The sequence below is a fragment of the Nerophis ophidion genome, linkage group LG06 (genome assembly GCF_033978795.1).
Source record: "Nerophis ophidion isolate RoL-2023_Sa linkage group LG06, RoL_Noph_v1.0, whole genome shotgun sequence".
NCBI classification, from domain to species: domain Eukaryota; kingdom Metazoa; phylum Chordata; class Actinopteri; order Syngnathiformes; family Syngnathidae; genus Nerophis; species Nerophis ophidion.
The window spans coordinates 68,090,015-68,112,636 of NC_084616.1; the positions used below are offsets into that span (position 1 = coordinate 68,090,015).

A 22,622-nucleotide genomic window follows, 5' to 3' on the forward strand; every position below is an offset into this window, starting at 1 on the left:
AAACCAAACAGGATGTGATATACAAACAGAACAAAACCAGAATATGACATGATCAGAGCCGCGGATCATGACACTTTGTGTTTTCTTTTTGCTTCTGAAAATATTTACACTTTGGTGAATCCATCCATTCACATTCTTCCATTTTTGTAATACACCTAGTAGCCTTCAGGGAGGTATGGAGTCTAATTTGAGCATGTGTTCACCTGACTTTGGTTATCTTGCAAAGTTTGGATCTGGATCTGACTGATCCAGTCTTACTTTGATTTGAACAACTGTAATAAAAGTAAAACAGAGTACGATATCCATCCATCCATCCATTTTTTCCTGGATGGCAAAAGAAGATTTCAGAATCTGGACAATTTCAATCCACATATCACTTTTTGAACAATTGGGCACAGCACAATTGCATCCTCACAACACGTAAAATGAAGAAATCATGGAACTCATTTTTCACTCATTTTAATTTTGTTGTTTACCCAAATCAACACGTTTTGATAATCAGCGATTAAAATATAGCAACTGCTGGAAACAACAATAAACATTTAAAGTGATTGATAGTGAAACAGGAATAGGACACACACTTCTGGAAACACATACCTGTATTTCCTGTAAACCAAGGACAACAGAAAAAACCCTTCAAATATAAATTAAATAATACTGGTAGAAATGGCACTTGCAGCTGCTAATAATCTGAAGTGCATTAATTAGCTTGTGTAATGTACATAAATGGTAGCAAACTGTAGGTGGAAAAAATACAAAATATTGATTATATAGACTTATTGGAATGTTCAACATTTTGGAGACAACACATTTTCGTTCATAAACACTTTTGACATTACATGTATTTGCCTATAGACAGGAAAATAAGAGCCTTTTCTTAATCGGACATTGTTGTCATCGTTAGGGGCTCAGGGTTTGGGCGTGTGGCTGACTACCTGTGGATCCATTAAAACCACTGGTATGGATAGACCTTTATCTTAATCCTAGAGCTAAACATTTATATTTCAAACACCCATGTAAGCGCGTATAGAACTGTACAAGATCATGAGGTTACGGTGTTTGCTCAACTGCCTTCCTGAGTTTTTGCTTGATTTGTGGAGTCAATGCCTAAAACAAACTTACCCTGGAAAAGATCAACTAACCTGTACACAATGGCAAACCAAGTCCTAGTTCCAAACACAATAGTTTAAAGCTCTTAATTTGGTTGATTCAAATCATGGTGATTGTGAGACAAATTAAATCAAAAAAGCACCCATTATAGGCACTTGAATTTGATTAACTGAATGTATGTTTTTATCTTTGCACAGATACTGCAAGCTTGTGTTGTCTTTTCCTCCAGCATAATGTGTCTGCCCTGAGGAAAAACACTTGAACGTCAATCAAGAAAGTCTGTCCTTTTTGGGACTGCGCCCGAAAATTTTGTTCCACTCTGTGTACATATCAATCTCTTTTGCTGATGTACTGGCATGCAATTTACAAAAGACGCTCTCAAAGTCCAAGTAGGCCAGGGGGCGATTCTCTCCCCGAGGCATCATATTACTGTCTATGCCTTGTGTGGAGACATGTGACAAACCCACCTGGGCTTCATGGCAGAGTCTGCCCAGGTCAAGTCCAGAGAAACCACCAGTGCGTTGGACCAACAGTGCCAGGTCCTCCTCGCTCATACAGTATTTCTGCTGCGATTGAGTGAGAAACTGTCTGAGAATCTGGTGTCGAGCTGCACTGTCGGGCAGGGGTACCAGAACCCTCAGAGCAAAGTATCTGTGTAACCCTTCATCCAATTCCTGGGGTCTACTTGTGGAGCAAACCACTAACACTTGGTCACTTCCATCCTCACCTGAGCCCATAAGAAGTGAGTCCAGTTGGGAAAGTAACTCCCGCTTCAGTCTATTAATAGGACTTTTGTCAGCGAGTTGTGATGCCAGCAGCATGTCCACCTCACTGATAAATAGTACACAGGGTTGGCGGCAGCGCGCCACGAGGAAGGACGCTCGGATAATTCTCTCCCCGTCTGTCAGCCACTTGGTGACTAACGTAGACCCACTGAGTAGAAGTAGTGGTTTCCCGAGCTGGCTGGCTAGGCATTGGCCTAGTAACGTCCTGCCACAGCCTCTCGGGCCAAATAGCAGCACACAACTCGGTGTGGTTCCTAAGCTGGTGAATATGTCAGGACGCAAGATGGGCCATAGGACCTCCTCTTTCAGGGTCACTTTGGCGAGTTCTAAGCCTGCAATGTCACTCCAGTCCACGGAGGGCCCGTGCTGAACAATTTCGGAGGTAACCATGTCCAAGAGGTGAGGGTCAGAGTTTTTTAGTTGCTCTAGAGAAGAAAGGGGGCAACATGTTGTTGAGGAGGAGGATGGAGCCCCTGAATGGGAAAGTTGGAAGTGATGATCTTCAGCACTTTGCTCACTGCGATGTGAGGATACAAAGCAAAAAAGAGAGTCTGCAGAGCGGGAACCCCTTAGTGTGGGAGGAATGCAGGGTGATGGAGACAGCTGGATGTTGCTTTCCTGGTTGTTGTACTTTTTCTGTTGCTGCTCTGAAGGCTTTGTGTACTGCTTTTGCTGAGAAAAGTGGTGCAGTGACTTTTCAGAATTCCTATCAAAGCCACTGGAACCATTAGAGCTTCCGTTTGTGCTGCTGCTGTCCGCCACTCTGTACATCATGCTGTCGGCTGAGCTCAGAGTCTGGTCAAATCCAAAGTTAGGATAAGGAGTTTCATTATCTCCTTGACCAGTTATGTAGAAGGCCGTCCTCTTCAGCGTGTTGGAGGAGCAACTGTTAAAATGACTTGGGGTGATTGGGGTCAAGCTGTGGTTATGGTACGGATACCCAGGTAAAGTTGACGACGGGGGAAGAGGTGTTGGCGTGGCAATGCCCGAGGGAATGTATGAGTTTGACAGGGGTACTCCTCTGGGACTGTATCCAGGCCTTACTGAGCTCTGAACAGGATACCCGGCTGCAGAGTAGTTATAACCAGATAAGTCTGGTGCGCCTCCTTTGTGAGGTGGGACTAATGTTGGGTGACAGGATGGTGGAGGTGGTTGCAAGATTCCACTGCTGTGCAGCGGGGACGGATGTGCAGGGGGGGGCACAGACTGCGAATTATAACTACTGTGCAAGTAGGTACCACTGTAAGGCACAGGATATTCCTGAGAAGGCAATGAAGCTGAGTGGAGTCCGGTGGTAATGTGGCTTCCACAGCTACTGCTAGAGTAGTTCGGCTCACTAAGAGTGCTTGAGGCAATACCAGGAGAGCTGCACAAACCAGTTCCCACCTCAGAAGTGGCTGCAACGCCTCCCTTGCGGATGGCAACCCCATCAGGGATGCAACTCATGGAATAGACTCCATCCTGCCAGGGGTCCGATTCACCCTTGCGTCCGTTTATCCCTACCGGCACACCGGGGGCTTCCGAACAGGAGACAGGCACCGCCAGAATACTGGAATACTTCTCTGCATATTTCTTGAGCAGGTTAGAGGCAGTGAGGGCAGAGATGTCATCGTTGGCCCAGGCATACTGATCAGTGGCGGCGCAGTGCAGGAGGCCGGGTACTAGATGGTAGGCCTCCGCCTTGTGGCCTGGGGAGCGCGTGGTCGAGGAAATGTCAAAATGCTGTTCAGCCCACTGGCTTTGCTCATGGTGCCACTGCATCTTCAAGCCTGAGAAAAAGATCACACAAAAACTCAATTGGGACTCAGTATCCAGACATCATGCAGTTCTGAAATGGTCACACTAAGAGCCTATTAAATGTTAATACTGACACACAACCTCATGGTTAGTCCACAAATGAGCCTTGCACCGTTAACATTTAAATTAGGCAACGCTTAAAATGAAGGTGTGTCGCAGTAGTTAGTAAGTAAGTAAGTAAGTAAGTAAGTAAGTAACATGAATTTGCATAGCACCTTTCACGGACAAAAAGCCATAAAAGTGCTTCAAAACACAGTAAAAATATCAGAAATTAGATCTAATATAAAAGACCAATATATAACATAATAGTAAAATATAAAAACACAGTATAAAAGCCTACTGAAACCCACTACTACCGACCACGCAGTCTGATAGTTTATATATATTTGACCAACACGCCGGATTGTAGTCAGCTGGAGGCGTGTCTTAATGAAATTAAACAATGGATGTCCGCTAACTTTTTGCAACTCAACGCCAAAAAAACGGAAATGCTGATTATCGGTCCTGCTAGACACCGAACTCTATTTAATAATACAACTCTAACATTTAACAACCAAACAATTAAACAAGGCGACACGGTAAAGAATCCGGGTATTATCTTCGACCCAACTCTCTCCTTTGAGTCACACATTAAAAGCGTTACTAAATCGGCCTTCTTTCATCTCCGTAATATCGCTAAAATTCGCTCCATTCTGTCCACTAAAGACGCTGAGATCATTATCCATGCGTTTGTTACGTCTCGCCTCGATTACTGTAACGTATTATTTTCGGGTCTCCCCATGTCTAGCATTAAAAGATTACAGTTGGTACAAAATGCGGCTGCTAGACTTTTGACAAGAACAAGAAAGTTTGATCACATTACGCCTGTACTGGCTCACCTGCACTGGCTTCCTGTGCACTTAAGATGTGACTTTAAGGTTTTACTACTTACGTATAAAATACTACACGGTCTAGCTCCATCCTATCTTGCCGATTGTATTGTACCATATGTCCCGGCAAGAAATCTGCGGTCAAAGGACTCCGGCTTATTAGTGATCCCCAAAGCCCAAAAAAAGTCTGCGGGCTGTAGAGCTTTTTCATTTCGGGCTCCAGTACTCTGGAATGCCCTCCCGGTAACAGTTCGAGATGCTACCTCAGTAGAAGCATTTAAGTCCTCACCTTAAAACTCATTTGTATGCTCTAGCCTTTAAATAGACTCCCTTTTCAGACCAGTTGATCTGCCGTTTCTTTTCTTTTTCTTCTATGTCCCACTCTCCTTTGTGGAGGGAGTCCGGTCCGATCCGGTGGCCATGTACTGCTCGCCTGTGTATCGGCTGGGGACATCTCTGCGCTGCTGATCAGCCTCCTCTTGGGATGGTTTCCTGCTGGCTCCGCTGTGAACGGGACTCTCGCTGCTGTGTTGGATCCGCTTTGGACTGGACTCTCGCGACTGTGTTGGATCCATTATGGATTGATCTTTCACAGTATCATGTTCTCATAGTCATTATTGTCACCGATGTCCCACTGGGTGTGAGTTTTCCTTGCCCTTATGTGGGCCTACCGAGGATGTCGTAGTGGTTTGTGCAGCCCTTTGAGACACTAGTGATTTAGGGCTATATAAGTAAACATTGATTGATTGATTGATGATATATCAATGATGAAATATTAACATTGCAACACATGCCAATACGGCCGGTTTAGTTGACTAAATTACAATTTTTAATTTCCCGCGGAGTTTCTTGTTAAAAACGTCGCGGTATGATGACGCGTGACGTCTCGAGTTGTTTTTTATACACTTTTATTTTATTTTATTTATTTATTTATTTATTTTATTTCATTTTACTGTTTTAATTGATTTTACCCTTTAAAATAGTTTTTAATCATATTTGTTTTTATATAGTTTTTATTGGTTTTATTTTTATTCATTTTTTGTTTTATTCAGTCATTGGTGGAGCATAATATTATTTTTAACATGGCTGTGCAGCACTTTGGAAACGTTATTGTTGTTTAAATGTGCTATATAAATAAAGTGGATTGGATTGGATTGGAGGGGACATAGCGCAGCACCACTAGCGGCTAAAAGTCGTCTCTTTTCATCCGCGCAATTATACAGTATTCTGGACATCTGTGATGCTGAATCTTTTGCAATTTGTTCAATTAATAATGGAGAAGTCAAAGTAGAAAGATGGAGGTGGGAAGCTTTAGCCTTTAGCTACACAAACACACCGTGTTTCCTTGTTTAAAATTCCCAGAGGTGAAGCTTTACTATGAATCAGAGCGGTCAAGCGAACAAGGATCCCGACCACTTGTCAACTGGCAGGTTTCGGCGAGAAAATTGTGGTAAAAAGTCGCCTCTTACCGGAGATCAGCGGAACTTCTGTCGTGCTGCTGCTGCCGTGACTAATTCCTTCAGAGACTGGCGTCAAGACACCCGTGGACACACCCCTCCGACTATCAGGTACTATTTAACTCACTAAAACACTAGCAACACAATAGAAATATAAGGGATTTCCCAGAATTATTCTAGTAAATGTGTCTAAAAACATCTGAATCGCTCACAATTTTTATTTTTTTCTAGTCCTTTGCTATCAATATCCTCATCCACGAATCTTTCATCCTTGCTCAAATTAATGGGGAAATTTTCGTTTTCTCGGTCTAAATAGCTCTTTTTGTTGGAGGCTCCCATTATAAACAATGTGAGGATGTGAGGAGCCCTCAACGGGTGACGTCATCGTCTGCGACTTCCGGTAAACGCAAGGCTTTTTTATTAGCGACCAAAATTTGCGATTTTTATCGTCGATGTTCTCTACTAAATCCTTTCAGCAAAAATATAGCAATATCGCGAAATGATCAAGTATGACACATAGAATGGACCTGCTATCCCCGTTTAAATAAGAAAATCTAATTTCAGTAGCCCTTTAATAAACAATATAAAAACAAAGTAAAGGACAACATACAAATAATAGCAGCACAGGAGTAGCTAATTAAAAGCCTTGAGAAATTAAAGAGTCTTAAGATTTCTTTTGAAGGCGTCAACAGTCAATTGAGCACAATAAGGGTGGAAGATCATTCCAAAGCGTGGGAGCAACAGCCTGGAAAGTTCAGTCACCTCAAGTAGTAGTTAGATATTCTGTAGTTTCTGGTCTGAAAGAGCGAATATTTATTTGCCTGTATGGTTGTCGAAGCTCCAGGCAGCAGCCGGGTTCAGACAGGGTTCATGCAAGTTTTTTCAGGTTTTCCACATATGTATGACTGTGGTAAATACATCATATTTCGCTTACCAGTTTTTACAATTCATGATTTGAACTACAAATATGTGTCAGTATAAGAGACGCTAGTTCGTAAAGTTACCGACTGACAAATAAATGAATTTAATAAAAATGTAATTATATGTGACTGAAACTTAATGTGCAAAAGAAAATGTAACCTCCTGAGAGCTAGTGTCCTCTGAGGAGGACATGTTTTCTGTCTATTTCTTTTGTCAGTTGCATATTGAAAAACAAATAGTCGCATTATTCAAAATGTGGATGTTCACTGCAAGGGATGCTGTCTTTCATCTGGGTGTTAGTTGTCAAGCTTATGAGATGCGATGCAAGTGTAAGCCACTGTGACACTATTATTCTTTTTTTTATAAATGTCTAATGATAATGTCAATGAGGGATTTTTAATCACTGCTATGCTGAAATTATAACTAATATTGATACTGTTATTGATAATATTCGGCCCTGCGATGAGGTAGCGACTTGTCCAGGGTGTACCCCGCCTTCCGCCCGATTGTAGCTGAGATAGGCGCCAGCGCCCCCCGCAACCCCAAAAGGGAATAAGCGGAAGAAAATGAATGGATGGATGGATAATATTCATTTTTGTTCCACTACTTTTGGTTTGTTCCGTGTCGTGTTTGTGTCTCCTCTCAATTGCTCTGTTTATTGCAGTTCTGAGTGTTGCTGGTTCACGTTCTGTTTTGGAATTGGGTTGCATTGTTATGGTATTGCTGTGTATTGCTTTGTTGGATTGATAAAAAAATAAGAAAATAAAAACAAATAAATCAAAAAAATAAATAAATTAATTAATTATTTTTAAAAATGAGAATCGATTCTGAATCACAAAACGTGAGAATCGTGATTCAAATTCGAATCGATGTTTTCCCACACCCCTAGTGCCCAGCCATGCAGACATCTATCCATCCGTCCTTTTGGTATCCATTTCAAGTCGATTGCGATGTAAAAAGGAAATCTGCTTGAATTCATGCGTGCTCAAACTTGAAATCATCTGAATTTTTTCTCGCACGCAATGTTTTGTGAATTTCAACCTACGCCTATTTTTAATGATACATTTATTTTTATTTATGGTCATTTCCAACATGTCTACAATGTCAGCATGTTACCACACATACTACACAAATTTAATTTCTCATTACAACATGTCCGAAAAGGAGTAGGAAAAAGCAAACTTTAAATCATCTGAATTTTTTCTTGCACGCAATGTTTTGCGAATTTCAACCTACGCCTATTTTTAATGATACATTTATTTTTATTTATGGTTATTTCCAACATGTATACAATGTCAGCACATTACCACACATACTACACAAATTTAATTTCTCATTACAACATGTCCGAAAAGGAGTAGGAAAAAGCGAACTTTAAATCATCTGAATTTTTTCTTGCACGCAATGTTTTGTGAATTTCAACCTACGCCTATTTTTAATGATACATTTATTTTTATTTATGGTTACTCGAACATGTCTACAATGTCAGCATGTTACCACACATACTACACAAATTTAATTTCTTCATTACAACATGTCCGAAAAGGAGTAGGAAGAAGCAAACTTTAAATCATCTGAATTTTTTCTTGCACGCAATGTTTTGTGAATTTCAACCTACGCCTATTTTTAGTGATACATTTATTTTTATTTATGGTTATTTCGAACATGTATACAATGTCAGCATGTTACCACACATACTACACATTTTAATTTCTCCTTACAACATGTCCGAAAAGGAGTAGGAAGAAGCAAAATGTTTTTAATCCTACCCATTTCCACTTAACAGCAACTTCTAAAACATGTATTCATTTTTTGTTCCCAATTTGTAGCACAGTTTAAATCAATGCATTCATAAGCGAGATTAACAATTAATTAAAAAAAAAAAGATCAGGATGTTTATAACATTCTTCTTTGTTGTACTTTCTAAAAATGTAGTTCAAACAACTTAAACTGGATCATATTAGTACATTGTTTGACTTCTTGGCTTGATCCATTCCAATATTTATTTCCACATACTTATATGCTAAAGGTCTTAATTGTTAAACCAAAGAGGTTCATTAAGTCTTTAAAAAAATATGCGATTTTTAAAATATTATTCTTATAGCCAGACTTGTGTTTATTTCCTACTACGAGCAGGAAGACAGCGGCAAAAATTGTTTAAATCAGCTGACCAGACAGGTCACATCAACATTACGTGACAACCTCTGAGGAAGGCAACAGTTGTGGCCAAAATCGTCAGGTATGGAAATAAATACTGGTGTGAAGCTTAACAATGCCGGATTTGTTCCTCCAGGGATGTGTCGGGCAAGAACACAGCTTGAGGTAAAAAATAAAGATATATTTAACTCAAAACAGGCTAAGAACAAAAACACTGGCGCTAATAGAAAGGCAAACAAATGGCGCTAGCATGGAAGTTAGGGATATGAATAGAAAAACTAAACTTGGCACGAAGGCCCAAAAAGGGAAAACAAAATGACTAGCATGAGAGCTAGGAATGAAATAACCCGCAGCGCGAGAGCTAGCAAGTAATAGAATGAAACACAAGACATCTACTGTTGCATGAGAGCAAATTAGAGTTCGACAATGAATGACGAAAAGGGTCGAGCTTAAATAAGGGAGGTGATAACGAGAAACAGGTGTGCGTAGAAAGCAAGGGACAGGTGAACTAATAAGCTACCATTGGGACAGAATAAACAGGAAATAAGGAAGTCCAAACAACAGAATGTAAAAGAGAAAGGAACTAATGTAAACATTGGCAGAATATAATGCACAAGTGGAACAAAACAAGAAATATGGGGTCTGGCTATAAAAATAACAAAATTGCAGTCTTAAATGTTTTATGATAGACTTTTCTCTAAGGTTATATTTCTCCTCTTTTATTTAGAAGAATTGTTGTGCATTCTTCCATAGCCGGTTATAGTTTGCTTTGTACATCACTTTAGCTGTTTGCAAATGCACCACGTCATTGAAATTTCAATATTTTTGATTCAATGCATAAAGGGTTTTCATGTTGTCTAAATCCAACATTAAGTATTATTCTAATTTATATTATTTTTAACACCGTTAGTGAACGAAATGCACATTTGTAATTATATCAACCATATTTCTGCACAACAACTCAGGTATGGTAACACTAGCGAGCAGTAACGTAAAGTGATTTTTTTACAAATAAAACTAAGCTACAACTTAAACTAAATGAGTTATGGGGCGGCATAGCTCGGTTGGTAGAGTGGCTGTGCCAGCAACTTGAGGGTTGCAGGTTCGATTCCCGCTTGTGCCATCCTAGTCGCTGCCGTTGTGTCCTTGGGCAAGACACTTTACCCACCTGCTCCCAGTGCCATCCACACTGGTTTAAAAGTAACTTAGATATTGGGTGTCAGTATGTAAAGCGCTTTGAGTCACTTGAGAAAAGCGCTATATAAATATACTTCACTTCACTAAATAACATCAACATGATTCTTAATAAATGAGGCCATAGGTGAGCTATAATTGACCACATATATCGGGAATTTTATAGAACAAATTGTGCTCGTAAATTGAGGTAATTTTATTATGTTTTTCTATTTTTTATATATTTTTGAAAAAGCTCCAGAGAGCCACTAGGGCGGCGCTAAAGAGCCGCAGGATGTCGACCGCCAGTATAGTGCATGTATTACGACTTATACACAATAATAATAATGATAATCCATCCATCCATTTTCTACCGCTTATTCCCTTTTGGGGTCGCGGGGGGCGCTGGCGCCTATCTCAGCTACAATCGGGCGGAAGGCGGGGTACGCCCTGGACAAGTCGCCACCTCATCGCAGGGCCAACACAGATAGACAGACAACATTCACGCTCACATTCACACACTAGGGCCAATTTAGTGTTGCCAATCAACCTATCCCCAGGTGCATGTCTTTGGAAGTGGGAGGAAGCCGGAGTACCCGGAGGGAACCCACGCATTCACGGGGAGAACATGCAAACTCCACACAGAAAGATCCCGAGCCTGGGTTTGAACCCAGGACTGCAGGACCTTCGTATTGTGAGGCAGACGCACTAACCCCTCTTCCACCGCGAAGCCCTAATAATGATAATGATTGTAAAAATAAAGGATACATTTGCAGTAATACCTAAAAAATAATGACGTAAGTGCGCTGCGATGAGGTGGCGACTTGTCCAGGGTGTACGCCGCCTTCCGCCCGATTGTAGGTAAGATAGGCTTCAGCGCCCCCTGCGATCCCAAAGGGAATAAGCGGTAGAAAATGGATGGATGGATGGACGTAAGTGCTGCTTATGCCATTTTCTTTATTACAGGTGTATTCCAATAGAGTGGCAGTACTAACTGAAAAATTTAAAAAATATATATAATATAATGTTTCTGTTGCTCGCATGCCTTACCTATAATTTTTTGTTTTTGTTTCTCCTCTTTAGTGCTTCCTTCCTCGACACATCTTGTCCTAATTTATTTCTGGGTGATTTAAGCAGGGAAACTGACAGCTTTTCCTCACTGTTGAATGTCTTCCATGTCCTATACCTAGCTTCCACGTAACTGCCGCAAGTCAGTCCTGATATATTTTTTTTGACAATAACCTCTATTTTTTTTTATCTTCTCTTCAGAGGTTGATTGTTTATTGTCTGTGGACTAAAACATTTCCTCGTGTGTCCTGGCCGTTCCCTCGCCGATTTCTGGAAGCTCTATTGTGGACTGTGTTTTTATGCTGTGCACTTTTCCCCCCATCTCCTTTTGTTTGGACAATGATTTCTATTAAAGCACTGCAATTTTTGTTCCACCTCGCCTCAGTTCAACAAGTGACTGAGCCTTGACAGGCAGAATGTGACAGGAATGAAAAAATAAATACAATGAAATGATAAAAAAAATTCCAAATACAAATTATAAAAATAATATCAGACACATAAGTATTCATTATACAATATTATGAATTATTTACAAATAAAAAGGAGATCAGGCACTGCAGTCTAGGGATCAATCAATCAATCAATGTTTACTTATATAGCCCTAAATCACTAGTGTCTCAAAGGGCTGCACAAACCACCACGACATCCTCAGTAGGCCCACATAAGGGCAAGGAAAACTCACACCCAGTGGGACATCGGTGACAATAATGACCCAGTGGGACGTCGGTGACAATAATGACTATGAGAACCTTAGAGAGGAGGAAAGCAATGGATGTCGAGCGGGTCTAACATGATACTGTAAAAGTTCAATCCACAATGGATCCAACACAGTCGCGAGAGTCCAGTCCAAAGCGGATCCAACACAGCAGCGAGAGTCCCGTTCACAGCGGAGCCAGCAGGAAACCATCGCAAGCGGAGGCGGATCAAATAATACGTTACAGTAGTCGAGGCGAGACGTAACAAACGCATGGATAATGGATAATGATCTCAGCGTCTTTAGCACCGAAATGAAAATTTGTGGCCGAAGCCGAATAAAATTTAAACGCTTGGCCGAAGGCCGAATACCGAATAATGAATGCAGTTTTTCACAATTTTTTTTATATTGCATAAATAGCCTACAAAAATATTTTGACATGTTTTTCAAGAAAGTATTTTTTTTTTAATTGAATATTGACATCTTTTATATATTCCAGTAGCTTTTGCTTTTCAAAAAAAGCACAACGTTTTTCATTTATATTAGGCCTTCAAACAAAACATGCATTCCAAAAAAAAAATAAAGTGCATTAAAGTGGATAAACCCACAACAAATGAATTATTGTCCTTTTGGCAAAAGTCTGCTTAGCCACAGTAGATATGCTAATAATGTGAACAAAAGGCTCAAGTAAATCTCAATTAAGTGTGTGCTTATAACCTCATACACTTATACAGGTAGCCTACACAACAGGCTAATAATGCAAACAGAGGCCCCACTAAATCTCAATAAGTGTGTGCTTGTAACCTCATACACTTCTACAGGTACACAACATACCCCAACGTCACCACGTCACTGCACGTTGGTTGATTGCGTCACCGCGTCAAAAAATTGCGTCACACGCCACTATTCGGCCTTGTTTTGAACTCATTCCACCGAAGGCCGAATGTGGCTTTTTTTGCCATATTCGGCCGAATCTATTCGGTTACCGATTAATCGGTGCATCCCTACTGCAGTCATCACCTAACATCTCATTTTAAAGGTAAATTATATTTGTTTATTTGAAGCACAATGGGCAGTTACTAGGGCTGTGAATCTTTGGGTGTCCCACGATTCGATTCAATATCGATTCTTGAGGGTCACGATTCGATAATATATCGATTTTTTCGATTTGATTCAATTCTCGATTCAAAAACGATATTTTTCCGACTCAAAACGATTCTGTATTCATTCAATACATATGATTTCAGCAGGATCTACCCCAGTCTGCTGACATGCTAGCAGAGTAGTAGTTATTAAAAAAGAAGCTTTTATAATTGTAAAGGACATTTTTTTATCAACTGATTGCAATAATGTAAATTTGTTTTAACTATTAAACGAACCAAAAATATGACTTAATTTATCTTTGTGAAAACATTGGACACAGTGTGTTGTCAAGCTTATGAGATGCGATGCAAGTGTAAGCCACTGTGACACTATTGTTCTTTTTTTTTTATAAATGTCTAATTATAATGTCAATGAGGGATTTTTAATCACTGCTATGTTGAAATTATAACTAATATTGATAGTGTTGTTGATAATATTCATTTTTGTTTCACTACTTTTGGTTTGTTCTGTGTCGTGTTTGTGTCTTCTCTCAATTGCTCTGTTTATTGCAGTTCTGAGTGTTGCTGGGTCAGGTTTGGTTTTGGAATTGGATTGCATTGTTGTGGTCACCCACACTGGTTTAAAAATGTAATTTAGATATTGGGTTTCACTATGTAAAGCGCTTTGAGTCACTAGAGAAAAGCGCTATATAAATATAATTCACTTCACTTCACTTATTGCTGTGTATTGTTTTGTTGGATTGATAAAAAAAAAATAAAAACTTTTTTTTTTTTTAAATCGATTTTCAAAAAATGAGAATCGATTCTGAATCGTACAACGTATTCGAATCGATTTTTTCCAACACCCCTAGCGGTTACAATAAAATAAAGGTTGCACCAAATTTAGCACCATGCTAATTTCCTTCTGTAGTCCTTTTATGGCACATTTAGCATCCCCAATGAAACTAGGTAAATAATACATAAGATTGACATTACATCATGAAAATCAATTTAAAATACAAGTGCAATACGTAGAGAAAATGCGAGTTACAAATCAGTGTGCGTTCAAATTACAGTATTTTAGCAGCATCACTTAAAGTGAAAAAGTATTTGAAGTAGGGCTGGGCGATATATCGATTATAAACGATATATCGCAGGTCTGTCTCTGTGCGATATAGAAAATGACTATATCGTAATATTCGATAATATGTTCTCCCACACTTGCTTTTAGCGGCCGGCATTACATTACAGGCGTTTCTCACTCCTCCTCGACTCTCCTTCTCACAGACATAAAACAAGCCCGCCTTGTTACATGCGTCACACGCTCTCGCCGAGAGCTCTCCCGTCCAAAGGCAAAACCCAGTAACTCAATTTTGGTCAAAACTGAGCTGATAATAATTTTGGAGTTCCTAGGTGATATGCTTTACATTAGTGTATGCGATTTTGTAATTTGTTCCGTAAGTAAGCTGTTACGCGCATGGCAGGACCCAACAACTACCACATAACCGCGTAGATACAACAGAAAAACCTAGTATCTCAAGGGACCAATCGGAGTTTCTTTGTCAGTCGCCTTATTGTCTTTAATGAGACATTTGCACGAATGGGGGCCGACGGTCAACCTGATTATGTGATATTATGGCACGAGGGGATCTTTGGAAGATTGGCCCAGGACGTTGCAAGCACCTTCATTAAATGTATTGTTCTTGATTCTTCCCCTTCCATACTCTTTTGGGCAGATAACTGTGGAGGTCCAAATAAAAACGGGACGCTGTACACAGCTCTTGCCCAATATGCAAACGCAGAATGGGGCCCACCAGAGATTGTGATAAAATATCTGGAGAAAGGGCACACGTTCATGAGAGCAGATTCAATCCATGGCTCGATCGGCAAGAAAATGGAAGCTCAAGAAAACATCTATACGTTTGATGACTTTGTAGATCTTTGTAAGACAGCATCAAGATAGATTGTTTTTCCTTTGTTTTCTCAAAATCAGCTAGAAGTGAGTTACTAGGTTTTGCCTTTGGACGGGAGAGCTACCGTTAGCATGGCGTAATAGTGGACTCTGTTGTAAGAAAAACATTTTTGTTCATTTTATTTATGGGTTAAAATGCATATTTTTAAAAATCAATCCGCCGTCATGTCTTTCATACTCAGGTCCAGGATGGACCGCTCGTCGGGACCCAGGATGGACCGCTCGCCTGTATCGGTTGGGGACATCTCTACGCTGCTGATCCGCTTGAGATGGTTTCCTGTGGACGGGACTCTCGCTGCTGTCTTGGATCCGCTTGAACTGAACTCTCGCGGCTGTGTTGGAGCCACTATGGATTGAACTTTCACCCGCTCGACATCCATTGCTTTCGGTCCCCTAGAGAGGGGGGGTTGCCCACATCTGAGGTCCTCTCCAAGGTTTCTCATAGTCAGCATTGTCACTGGCGTCCCCCTGGATGTGAATTCTCTCTGCCCACTGGGTGTGAGTTTTCCTTGCCCTTTTGTGGGTTCTTCCGAGGATGTTGTAGTCGTAATGATTTGTGCAGTCCTTTGAGACATTTGTGATTTGGGGCTATATAAATAAACATTGATTGATTGATTATGAACAATAGGTATAATTTTTTTAAAAAGTGCAGTTACTGCAGTTAATAATAAATTCATAAGTTCAGCAATGAATGACGTCAGAAATTGTGGTAGTCAATAAATAATGATACATGCATGAATGAATTAGGAAGGCTCCAGCACCACCCACGACCTCGAAAGGGACAAGCGGTAGGAAAATGGATGGATGGATGGATAGAATGAATTAGGAACAAATAAAATCCCACATTTTGTTATCCATTAAGCAACATTACACTCATGAATTTAGGAATTCATGATATCAGACCAGTTAAAACATACTAATAAATAATATAATAAACGTTATCATACACTGTAATAATTATTGATAATATGAATAACTTTAGAATATATGACAAGACGTATATTTATTAAAGAATAATGAATAAATGAATCCAGGAATAAATTATATCAGAAAATGTGGTTGTCAATGAATAAAAATGCATCGATTAATTTAGCAATAAATGATATCAGACACTGTGGATTACATGAGATAATAATTAATTCAGGAATAAATGACATCAAACACTGCGGTGGTCAATAAATAAGTATTAATAAAATGAATCGATGAATACGTGATATAACACATTGTAATAAATAATAATCATGTTAATATTTTTAGAAACATGACATAAAACACATTCAATAAAGAATAATACATGAATGAATTCAGGAATACATTATATCAGACACTGTGGGTCTCAGCAGTCAGCTACTTCCATGTATCCTTAAAAAACAATGTATGTTTGTACTTTTTTTTTTAAGTGTATCATGTTTGATTTGTTTTCCTTCCATATTTTTACTCCGCATACGTTTTTAAATAAAATATTTCACTGAGATCCTATTCAAACAAAATGACGTGAAAATGACTGACATTATTAGCAGGTTGTTGTTGGCTTTGTGCATCAGTTGCATTGGTTTAAAAATGGACCAGATCAGTGAATTTTATGATTTCAGAGTTTTAGAAATCATGGGTTCGTGTGTTCCATATAATTGACATTATGCAATAGCGTAATTAGCCTTTTTTTGTAGAACAGTTAGTAAATGCAGTGTGTTATTTCCCCAACCTCTACACAATTACTGAACGGCTTCAGTCAAAATTCTACTTGGTTGGCATAATAAGATATGAAAACTGTGTGTTTAGACATTAAACACAATCTGCCTCTCCATGTTACAGATTTACTTCCAAACAAAATCCAAATCTACTTTGAAGTCAATTTCAGCACAGCCTCGGCACGCCAAGATGACAAGCAGTCTATCAAAAAGCAACAACAACAGATGCGGGAAGTAAACAGTGTGAGTTCAAAGTCTGGGATGCTGTGCAGTGACCAGAAGAAATTAGCTGTCACTGACTGAAAGACAGAAAGAGCTGCCGCAAAGATGACAGATTGCAGCGGCAATATAAAGATACTTGACACATGTCAACATTTTAGGAGGGGGGGGGGAAACTAATATTCATGGTAATCGATGCTCCTTGACATTTTGATGTCTGCAAAGCTATGGCCATCAAAACTCTTGTCATTGCAACTATCAGAATATTCATTTGGACAAGCTTAGTTGTGCTAGACATTTTGTAAATATCATGAAGATCGCCACTGTACGTATTGCTAAAGGCGACGATTAATTTTTACCAAACAGTAAAAACATACAAGAATTGAAAGCACATTGCCAACATTTCATGCTCGTCGCCTTAACAGAGTAGACGTGGAAAAAACAGTAGGCTACAGAATGTTGGCCAAGAGGAAAATAATACAGATTTACCCTCCTCTAATTGAGAAGCAGTTCATCACTGATTGATTGCTTTGTTCTGCTACTGTATGTGAGTAAATAATATCAAGTGTAAAACATAGCGTCTGCAACAGGGGTCTTTAATAAATATCCAGGCATGTAAGCACCCTTTGAAAAAAAAACAGAAAAACTGAGGAACAAAAGAGGAACATTTCTATCTGCACAAAGTGCTGCCATGCAAGCCTCGAAAGAACATTTTGAAAATCAAGAATAATACAATACCTGCAATTGGGTGCATTTGTATTTATATTGCATTATTGGATTTATTTTAATATACAAATCTTAGGGTACATTAAACGTATGTTTCTTATTGCAAGTTTGTCCTTTGATAAAATAGTGAACATACCAGACCTGTGGTTCTCAAATGGGGCTACTTGAAGGTATGCCAAGGGGTACGTGAGATTTTTTTTTTAATATTCTAAAAATAGCAACAATTAAAAAAATCCTTTGAATAATACTTCAACAAAATATGAATGTAAGTTCATAAACTGTGAAAAGAAATGCAACAATGCAATATTCAGTGTTGACAGCTAGAATTTTTTGTGGACATGTTCCATACATATTGATGTTAAAGATTTTTTTTTTGTGAAGAAATGTTTAGAATTAGGTTCATGAATCCAGATGGATCTCTATTACAATCCCCAAAGAGGGCACTTTAAGTTGATGATTACTTCTATGTGTAGAAATCTTCATTTATAATTGAAGCACTTGTTTATTTTTCAACAAGTTTTTAGTTATTTTTATAACTTTTTTTCCAAATAGTTCAAGAAGGACCACTACAAATGAGCAATATTTTGCACTATTATACAATTTAATAAATCAGAAACTGATGACATAGTGCTGTATTTTACTTCTTTATCTCTTTTTTTCTACCAAAAATGCTTTGCTCTGATTAGGGGGTACTTGAATTAAAAAAATGTTTACAGGGGGTACATCACTGAAAAAAGGTTGAGAACCACTGTACTAGACAACTTGTATTTTAGTAGTAAGTAAACAAACATCCATCCATCCATCAATTTTCTGCTGGTGCCTATCTCAGCTACAATTGGGCGGAAGGCGCGGTACACCCTGGACAAGTCGCCACCTCATCGCAGGGCCAACACAGATAGACAGACAACATTCACACTCACATTCACACACTAGGGCCAATTTAGTGTTGCCAATCAACCTATCCCCAGGTGCATGTTTTTGGAAGTGGGAGGAAGCCGGAGTACCCGGAGGGAACCCACGCAGTGACAGGGAGAACATGCAAACTCCACACAGAAAGATCCCGAGCCTGGGATTGAACCCAGGACTAATCAGGACCTTCGTAATGTGAGACAGACGCACTAACCTCCCTGTCACCGTGCTGCCCAGTAATCAAACAAAGACTGCTAATTAGTCTGCTGACATATGCAGTAAGATATTGTGTCATTTATCATTCTATTATTTCGTCAACATCAAGAACAAGTGGTAGAAAATACATTGTTAATTTATTTGTTTATCATTGTATTCCGTTTATTTTTACATCTAACATAATTTCCCAAGTCATAAGGAAACGGGGTTTGTCGTTCAAGATTTACGGTCATTTGAAAACATCACTGCATGTTACTTTTTGGACCTCCACCCCAGATCACACCACACTCCAACCCACTTCTCCAAAGTGGGCTGGCTCAGGGTGGAGGACAAAGTAAAACAACTTGCACTGAGCCTAGTCTATAAAATCCGCTAAAGCTCCCTGATACCGAAGTACATGTCAAACTACTTCCTTAACATAAATGACCGCCCTGACCACAACACCAGGGGGAGCTCCACAAATCACGTTAAACTCAGATTCCGATCTAACAAAGGTCTTAACTCATTCTCTTTCTATGCCACATCAATGTGGAATGCACTCCCAACAGGTGTAAAAGTAAGTGCATCTCTATATTCCTTCAAAACCGCTCTAAAACAACACCTCCAGGCAACTTCAACACTTTACTATTACCCTCCTCCAATCACCTCCCATCCCCCCGGATTATAAATAACCTAATGTAAATAATCAAATGTACTTCTAATGTATTTACTTGTTCTTATGCTATCTGAACTCACTATGTTCTCTGCTCGCTGTACATAAGACCTACACTGTTTCAATGTCCATTTCTCTGTTGATACAATTGTTGATGACTGAAGTACTGATATCAACCAAAGCTCCTCATCCCACCCCTCGGATTGTAAATAATGTAAATAATTCAATGTATATACTATGATGATTAACTTGTGTGATGACTGTATTATGCTGATAGTATATATTTGTACCATGAATTGATTAACGTGGACCCCGACTTAAACAAAATGAAAAACTTATTCGGGTGTTAACAATTAGTGGTCAATTGTTCGGAAAATGTACTGAACTGTGCAATCTACTAATAAAAGTATTAAACAATCAATCATAATGGCAGCTACAGTTTCCATCGTCAACATCTAAAAAATATATATTTGGGAATGTCCGGCGGGCGAGATTGAAAAGCGTAACGGGCCGCATGTGACCTCCGGGGCCTGAATTTGCCCAGATCTGTTTCTAGAAGTATCCACAAAAGTCTCAAGTAAGCGCGTGAAAAACAAAATATCTTACAGTCCAGCATGAAAGATGTATATGAGTTCTGACACATTCTTTTACAGCAGAGCAACATGTAAATAAGTCCTCATTAAGGATTGTGTAGATTTGAAAGCGCAACAAAAAGTCGTTCAGTGAGAAAATAATTGTGAAAGAGTGCTTGAAGGCTGCTGCCATGACCTTAATCGAAGGCAAAAAAAAAAAATTATTTCAAAAAATTGTGTTAACACGAAATAAATATTATTGAGACAATAGGGGGATAGATCTACAATTGCTGTGAGAATTTTTTTTTAAAGGGGAACATTATCACCAAACCTATGCAAGCGTCAATATATACCCTGATGTTGCAGAAAAAAGACCATGTATTTTTTTAACCGATTTTCGAACTCTAAATGGGTGAATTTTGGCGAATTAAACGCCTTTCTGTTTATCGGTCTTTTAGCGATGATGTCAGAACGTGACGTCACCGATTTCATTTTCAACACATTGCAAACACCGGTTCTCAGCTCTGTTATTTTCCGTTTTTTCGACTATTTTTTGGAACCTTGGAGACATCATGCCTCGTCGGTGTGTTGTCGGAGGGTGTAACTACACTAACAGGGAGGGATTCAAGTTGCACCACTGGCAAGAAATCTTCCGCCAGACCCCCATTGAATTTGCCAGAGTGTCTCCACATTTTACCGGCGATGCTAAGACAGACATGGCACAGAGATGTATGGATAACCTGCAGATGCATTTGCAACGATTAAGTCAACGAAATCACAAAGGTGAGTTTTGTTGATGTTGTTGACTTATGTGCTAATCAGACATATTTGGTCGCAGCGTGACTGCCAGCTAATCGATGCTAACATGCTATGCTAATCGATGCTAACATGCTATTTACGGTAGCTGTATGTACATTTGAAACTAGATACCCACATTTAATGCGAAACAAACACTTACCAATCGACATATTTAAGTTGCTCCAGTGTCACAAGATGCGAAAGTCCTGATCGTTTGGTCCGCACATTTTACCGGAGATGCTAATAAGGCAGCCATGCTATGGGCCACTTCATTAGGTACACCCATGCTGCGGCCGAATAGCGTCAATAGCTATTCGCTCAATAGCTTCAATTTCGTTTTCGCTATCTGCCTCCATTCTCCAACCATCCGTTTCAATACATGCGTAATCTGTTGAATTGCTTAAACCGCTGAAATCCCAGTCTGAATCCGAGCTAATGTCGCTATATCTTGCTGTGGTAACCGCCATGTTGTTCGTATTGGCAGCACTGTATGACGTCACAGGGAACTGGATAGTCGCATCGCAAATAGCGAAAATCAAGAACTTTAAGGCTTTTTTAGGGCTATTCCGGGAGGTGTAAAATTTTGAAAAAAACTTCGAAAAATAAAACAAGCCATCGGGAACTGATTTTTATTGTTTTTAACCCTTTTGAAATTGTGATAATATTCCCCTTTAAACAGACCTTACTCAATTTGAATTAAAGACCCCTGTTCTTTAACATCAAACACACATGTGCAAGAGATGTGTTTTGTCTGTGTGCTGTTAACATTTTCATTCTGGGACCCAAGCATGTGATGGTAATCGCCCACTCAGAGCTGCAGCACCAATGCTCACGACGCACATCTGACTGAGGTTTAAATAAGAGGGGGTTCACCGCGTGCCCTCCCTAATGCTTGTTTGAGATTAGTTCTGTTCAAGTCTTTCCTCCGAGTGCTCAATAGATTAGTACTTCCAGAAATGAGTCACTCGAAAAAAGACTAATCGTGCTGTGTAAGATAATGGATAACCACTTCACTCCATTCCCCAAATGCGCACACACACACACACACATGCACACGCACACACACACAGTTTCAAACCCACGGACACAGCGCGTGCACTTTAAATATGATGTGTTTAGCAAGCACTTAACGTCCAGAAGCTGAGCTTGTGTTGAGATTTACGAGCGTGTGGACAAGAAGGTGACGTCGGTGAAGGTGGAGGCGAGGTTAGCTGTGATGGTGCCTCAATAATTATCTCATTTTATTCCCAGAGATGGACAGTTTACAGGAGGTTAGAGGCGTCCTCTCAATTATTCCACTTGTACTCAAGTCTCATCCTCTTCGCGACAGTTCGTTGTCATTGGTCCCTGGATCAATGCAATGTTTGAGCTTGAGAGGCTTCTCGGTAAAATATTTTTAGAAATATATTTGGGTTTGCATTTATGATCTTGTCATTAAATTAACTATTTGATGGTTACTGTACTGGATAAGATTAAAAGTTTTAGCAGTAGAGGAATGATACCTGTAGTTCTGGGAAGGCGAAGTGCTTTCTTGTTTTACAAGAGTCAAGTGTTTTTGGAAAATTGGGTTTTGGTAAGCTTTGGGTGGATGTTTGTCCAGTTACTTGTTTTAAGATGGCTTTGCTGCATACTACACAACATGTCTTTAATCTTTACAGACTATCAAAGTATTCTGGAGCAAACATGTTTCATTTGAAAGTCAAGGTTACTCTAACAGACCGAATGACAAAAACAGTCAAGAAAAGGGACCAAATTTG

The 22,622-nt window shown here is 39.5% G+C and overlaps 1 protein-coding gene across 1 annotated transcript in view; it reads right to left on the reverse strand.

Moving 5' to 3' along the window:
• Positions 1-273: 273 nt before the first annotated feature.
• LOC133553987 (fidgetin-like) overlaps positions 274-22,622 on the reverse strand; it is a 74,756-nt gene continuing 52,407 nt past the window's right edge. The window contains exon 3 of the mRNA XM_061902312.1: positions 274-3,664. Within this exon, the coding sequence (XP_061758296.1) occupies positions 1,380-3,656 (2,277 nt within the window). The 5' untranslated portion in view covers positions 3,657-3,664 and the 3' untranslated portion in view covers positions 274-1,379. The remainder of the gene's footprint in view (positions 3,665-22,622) is intronic.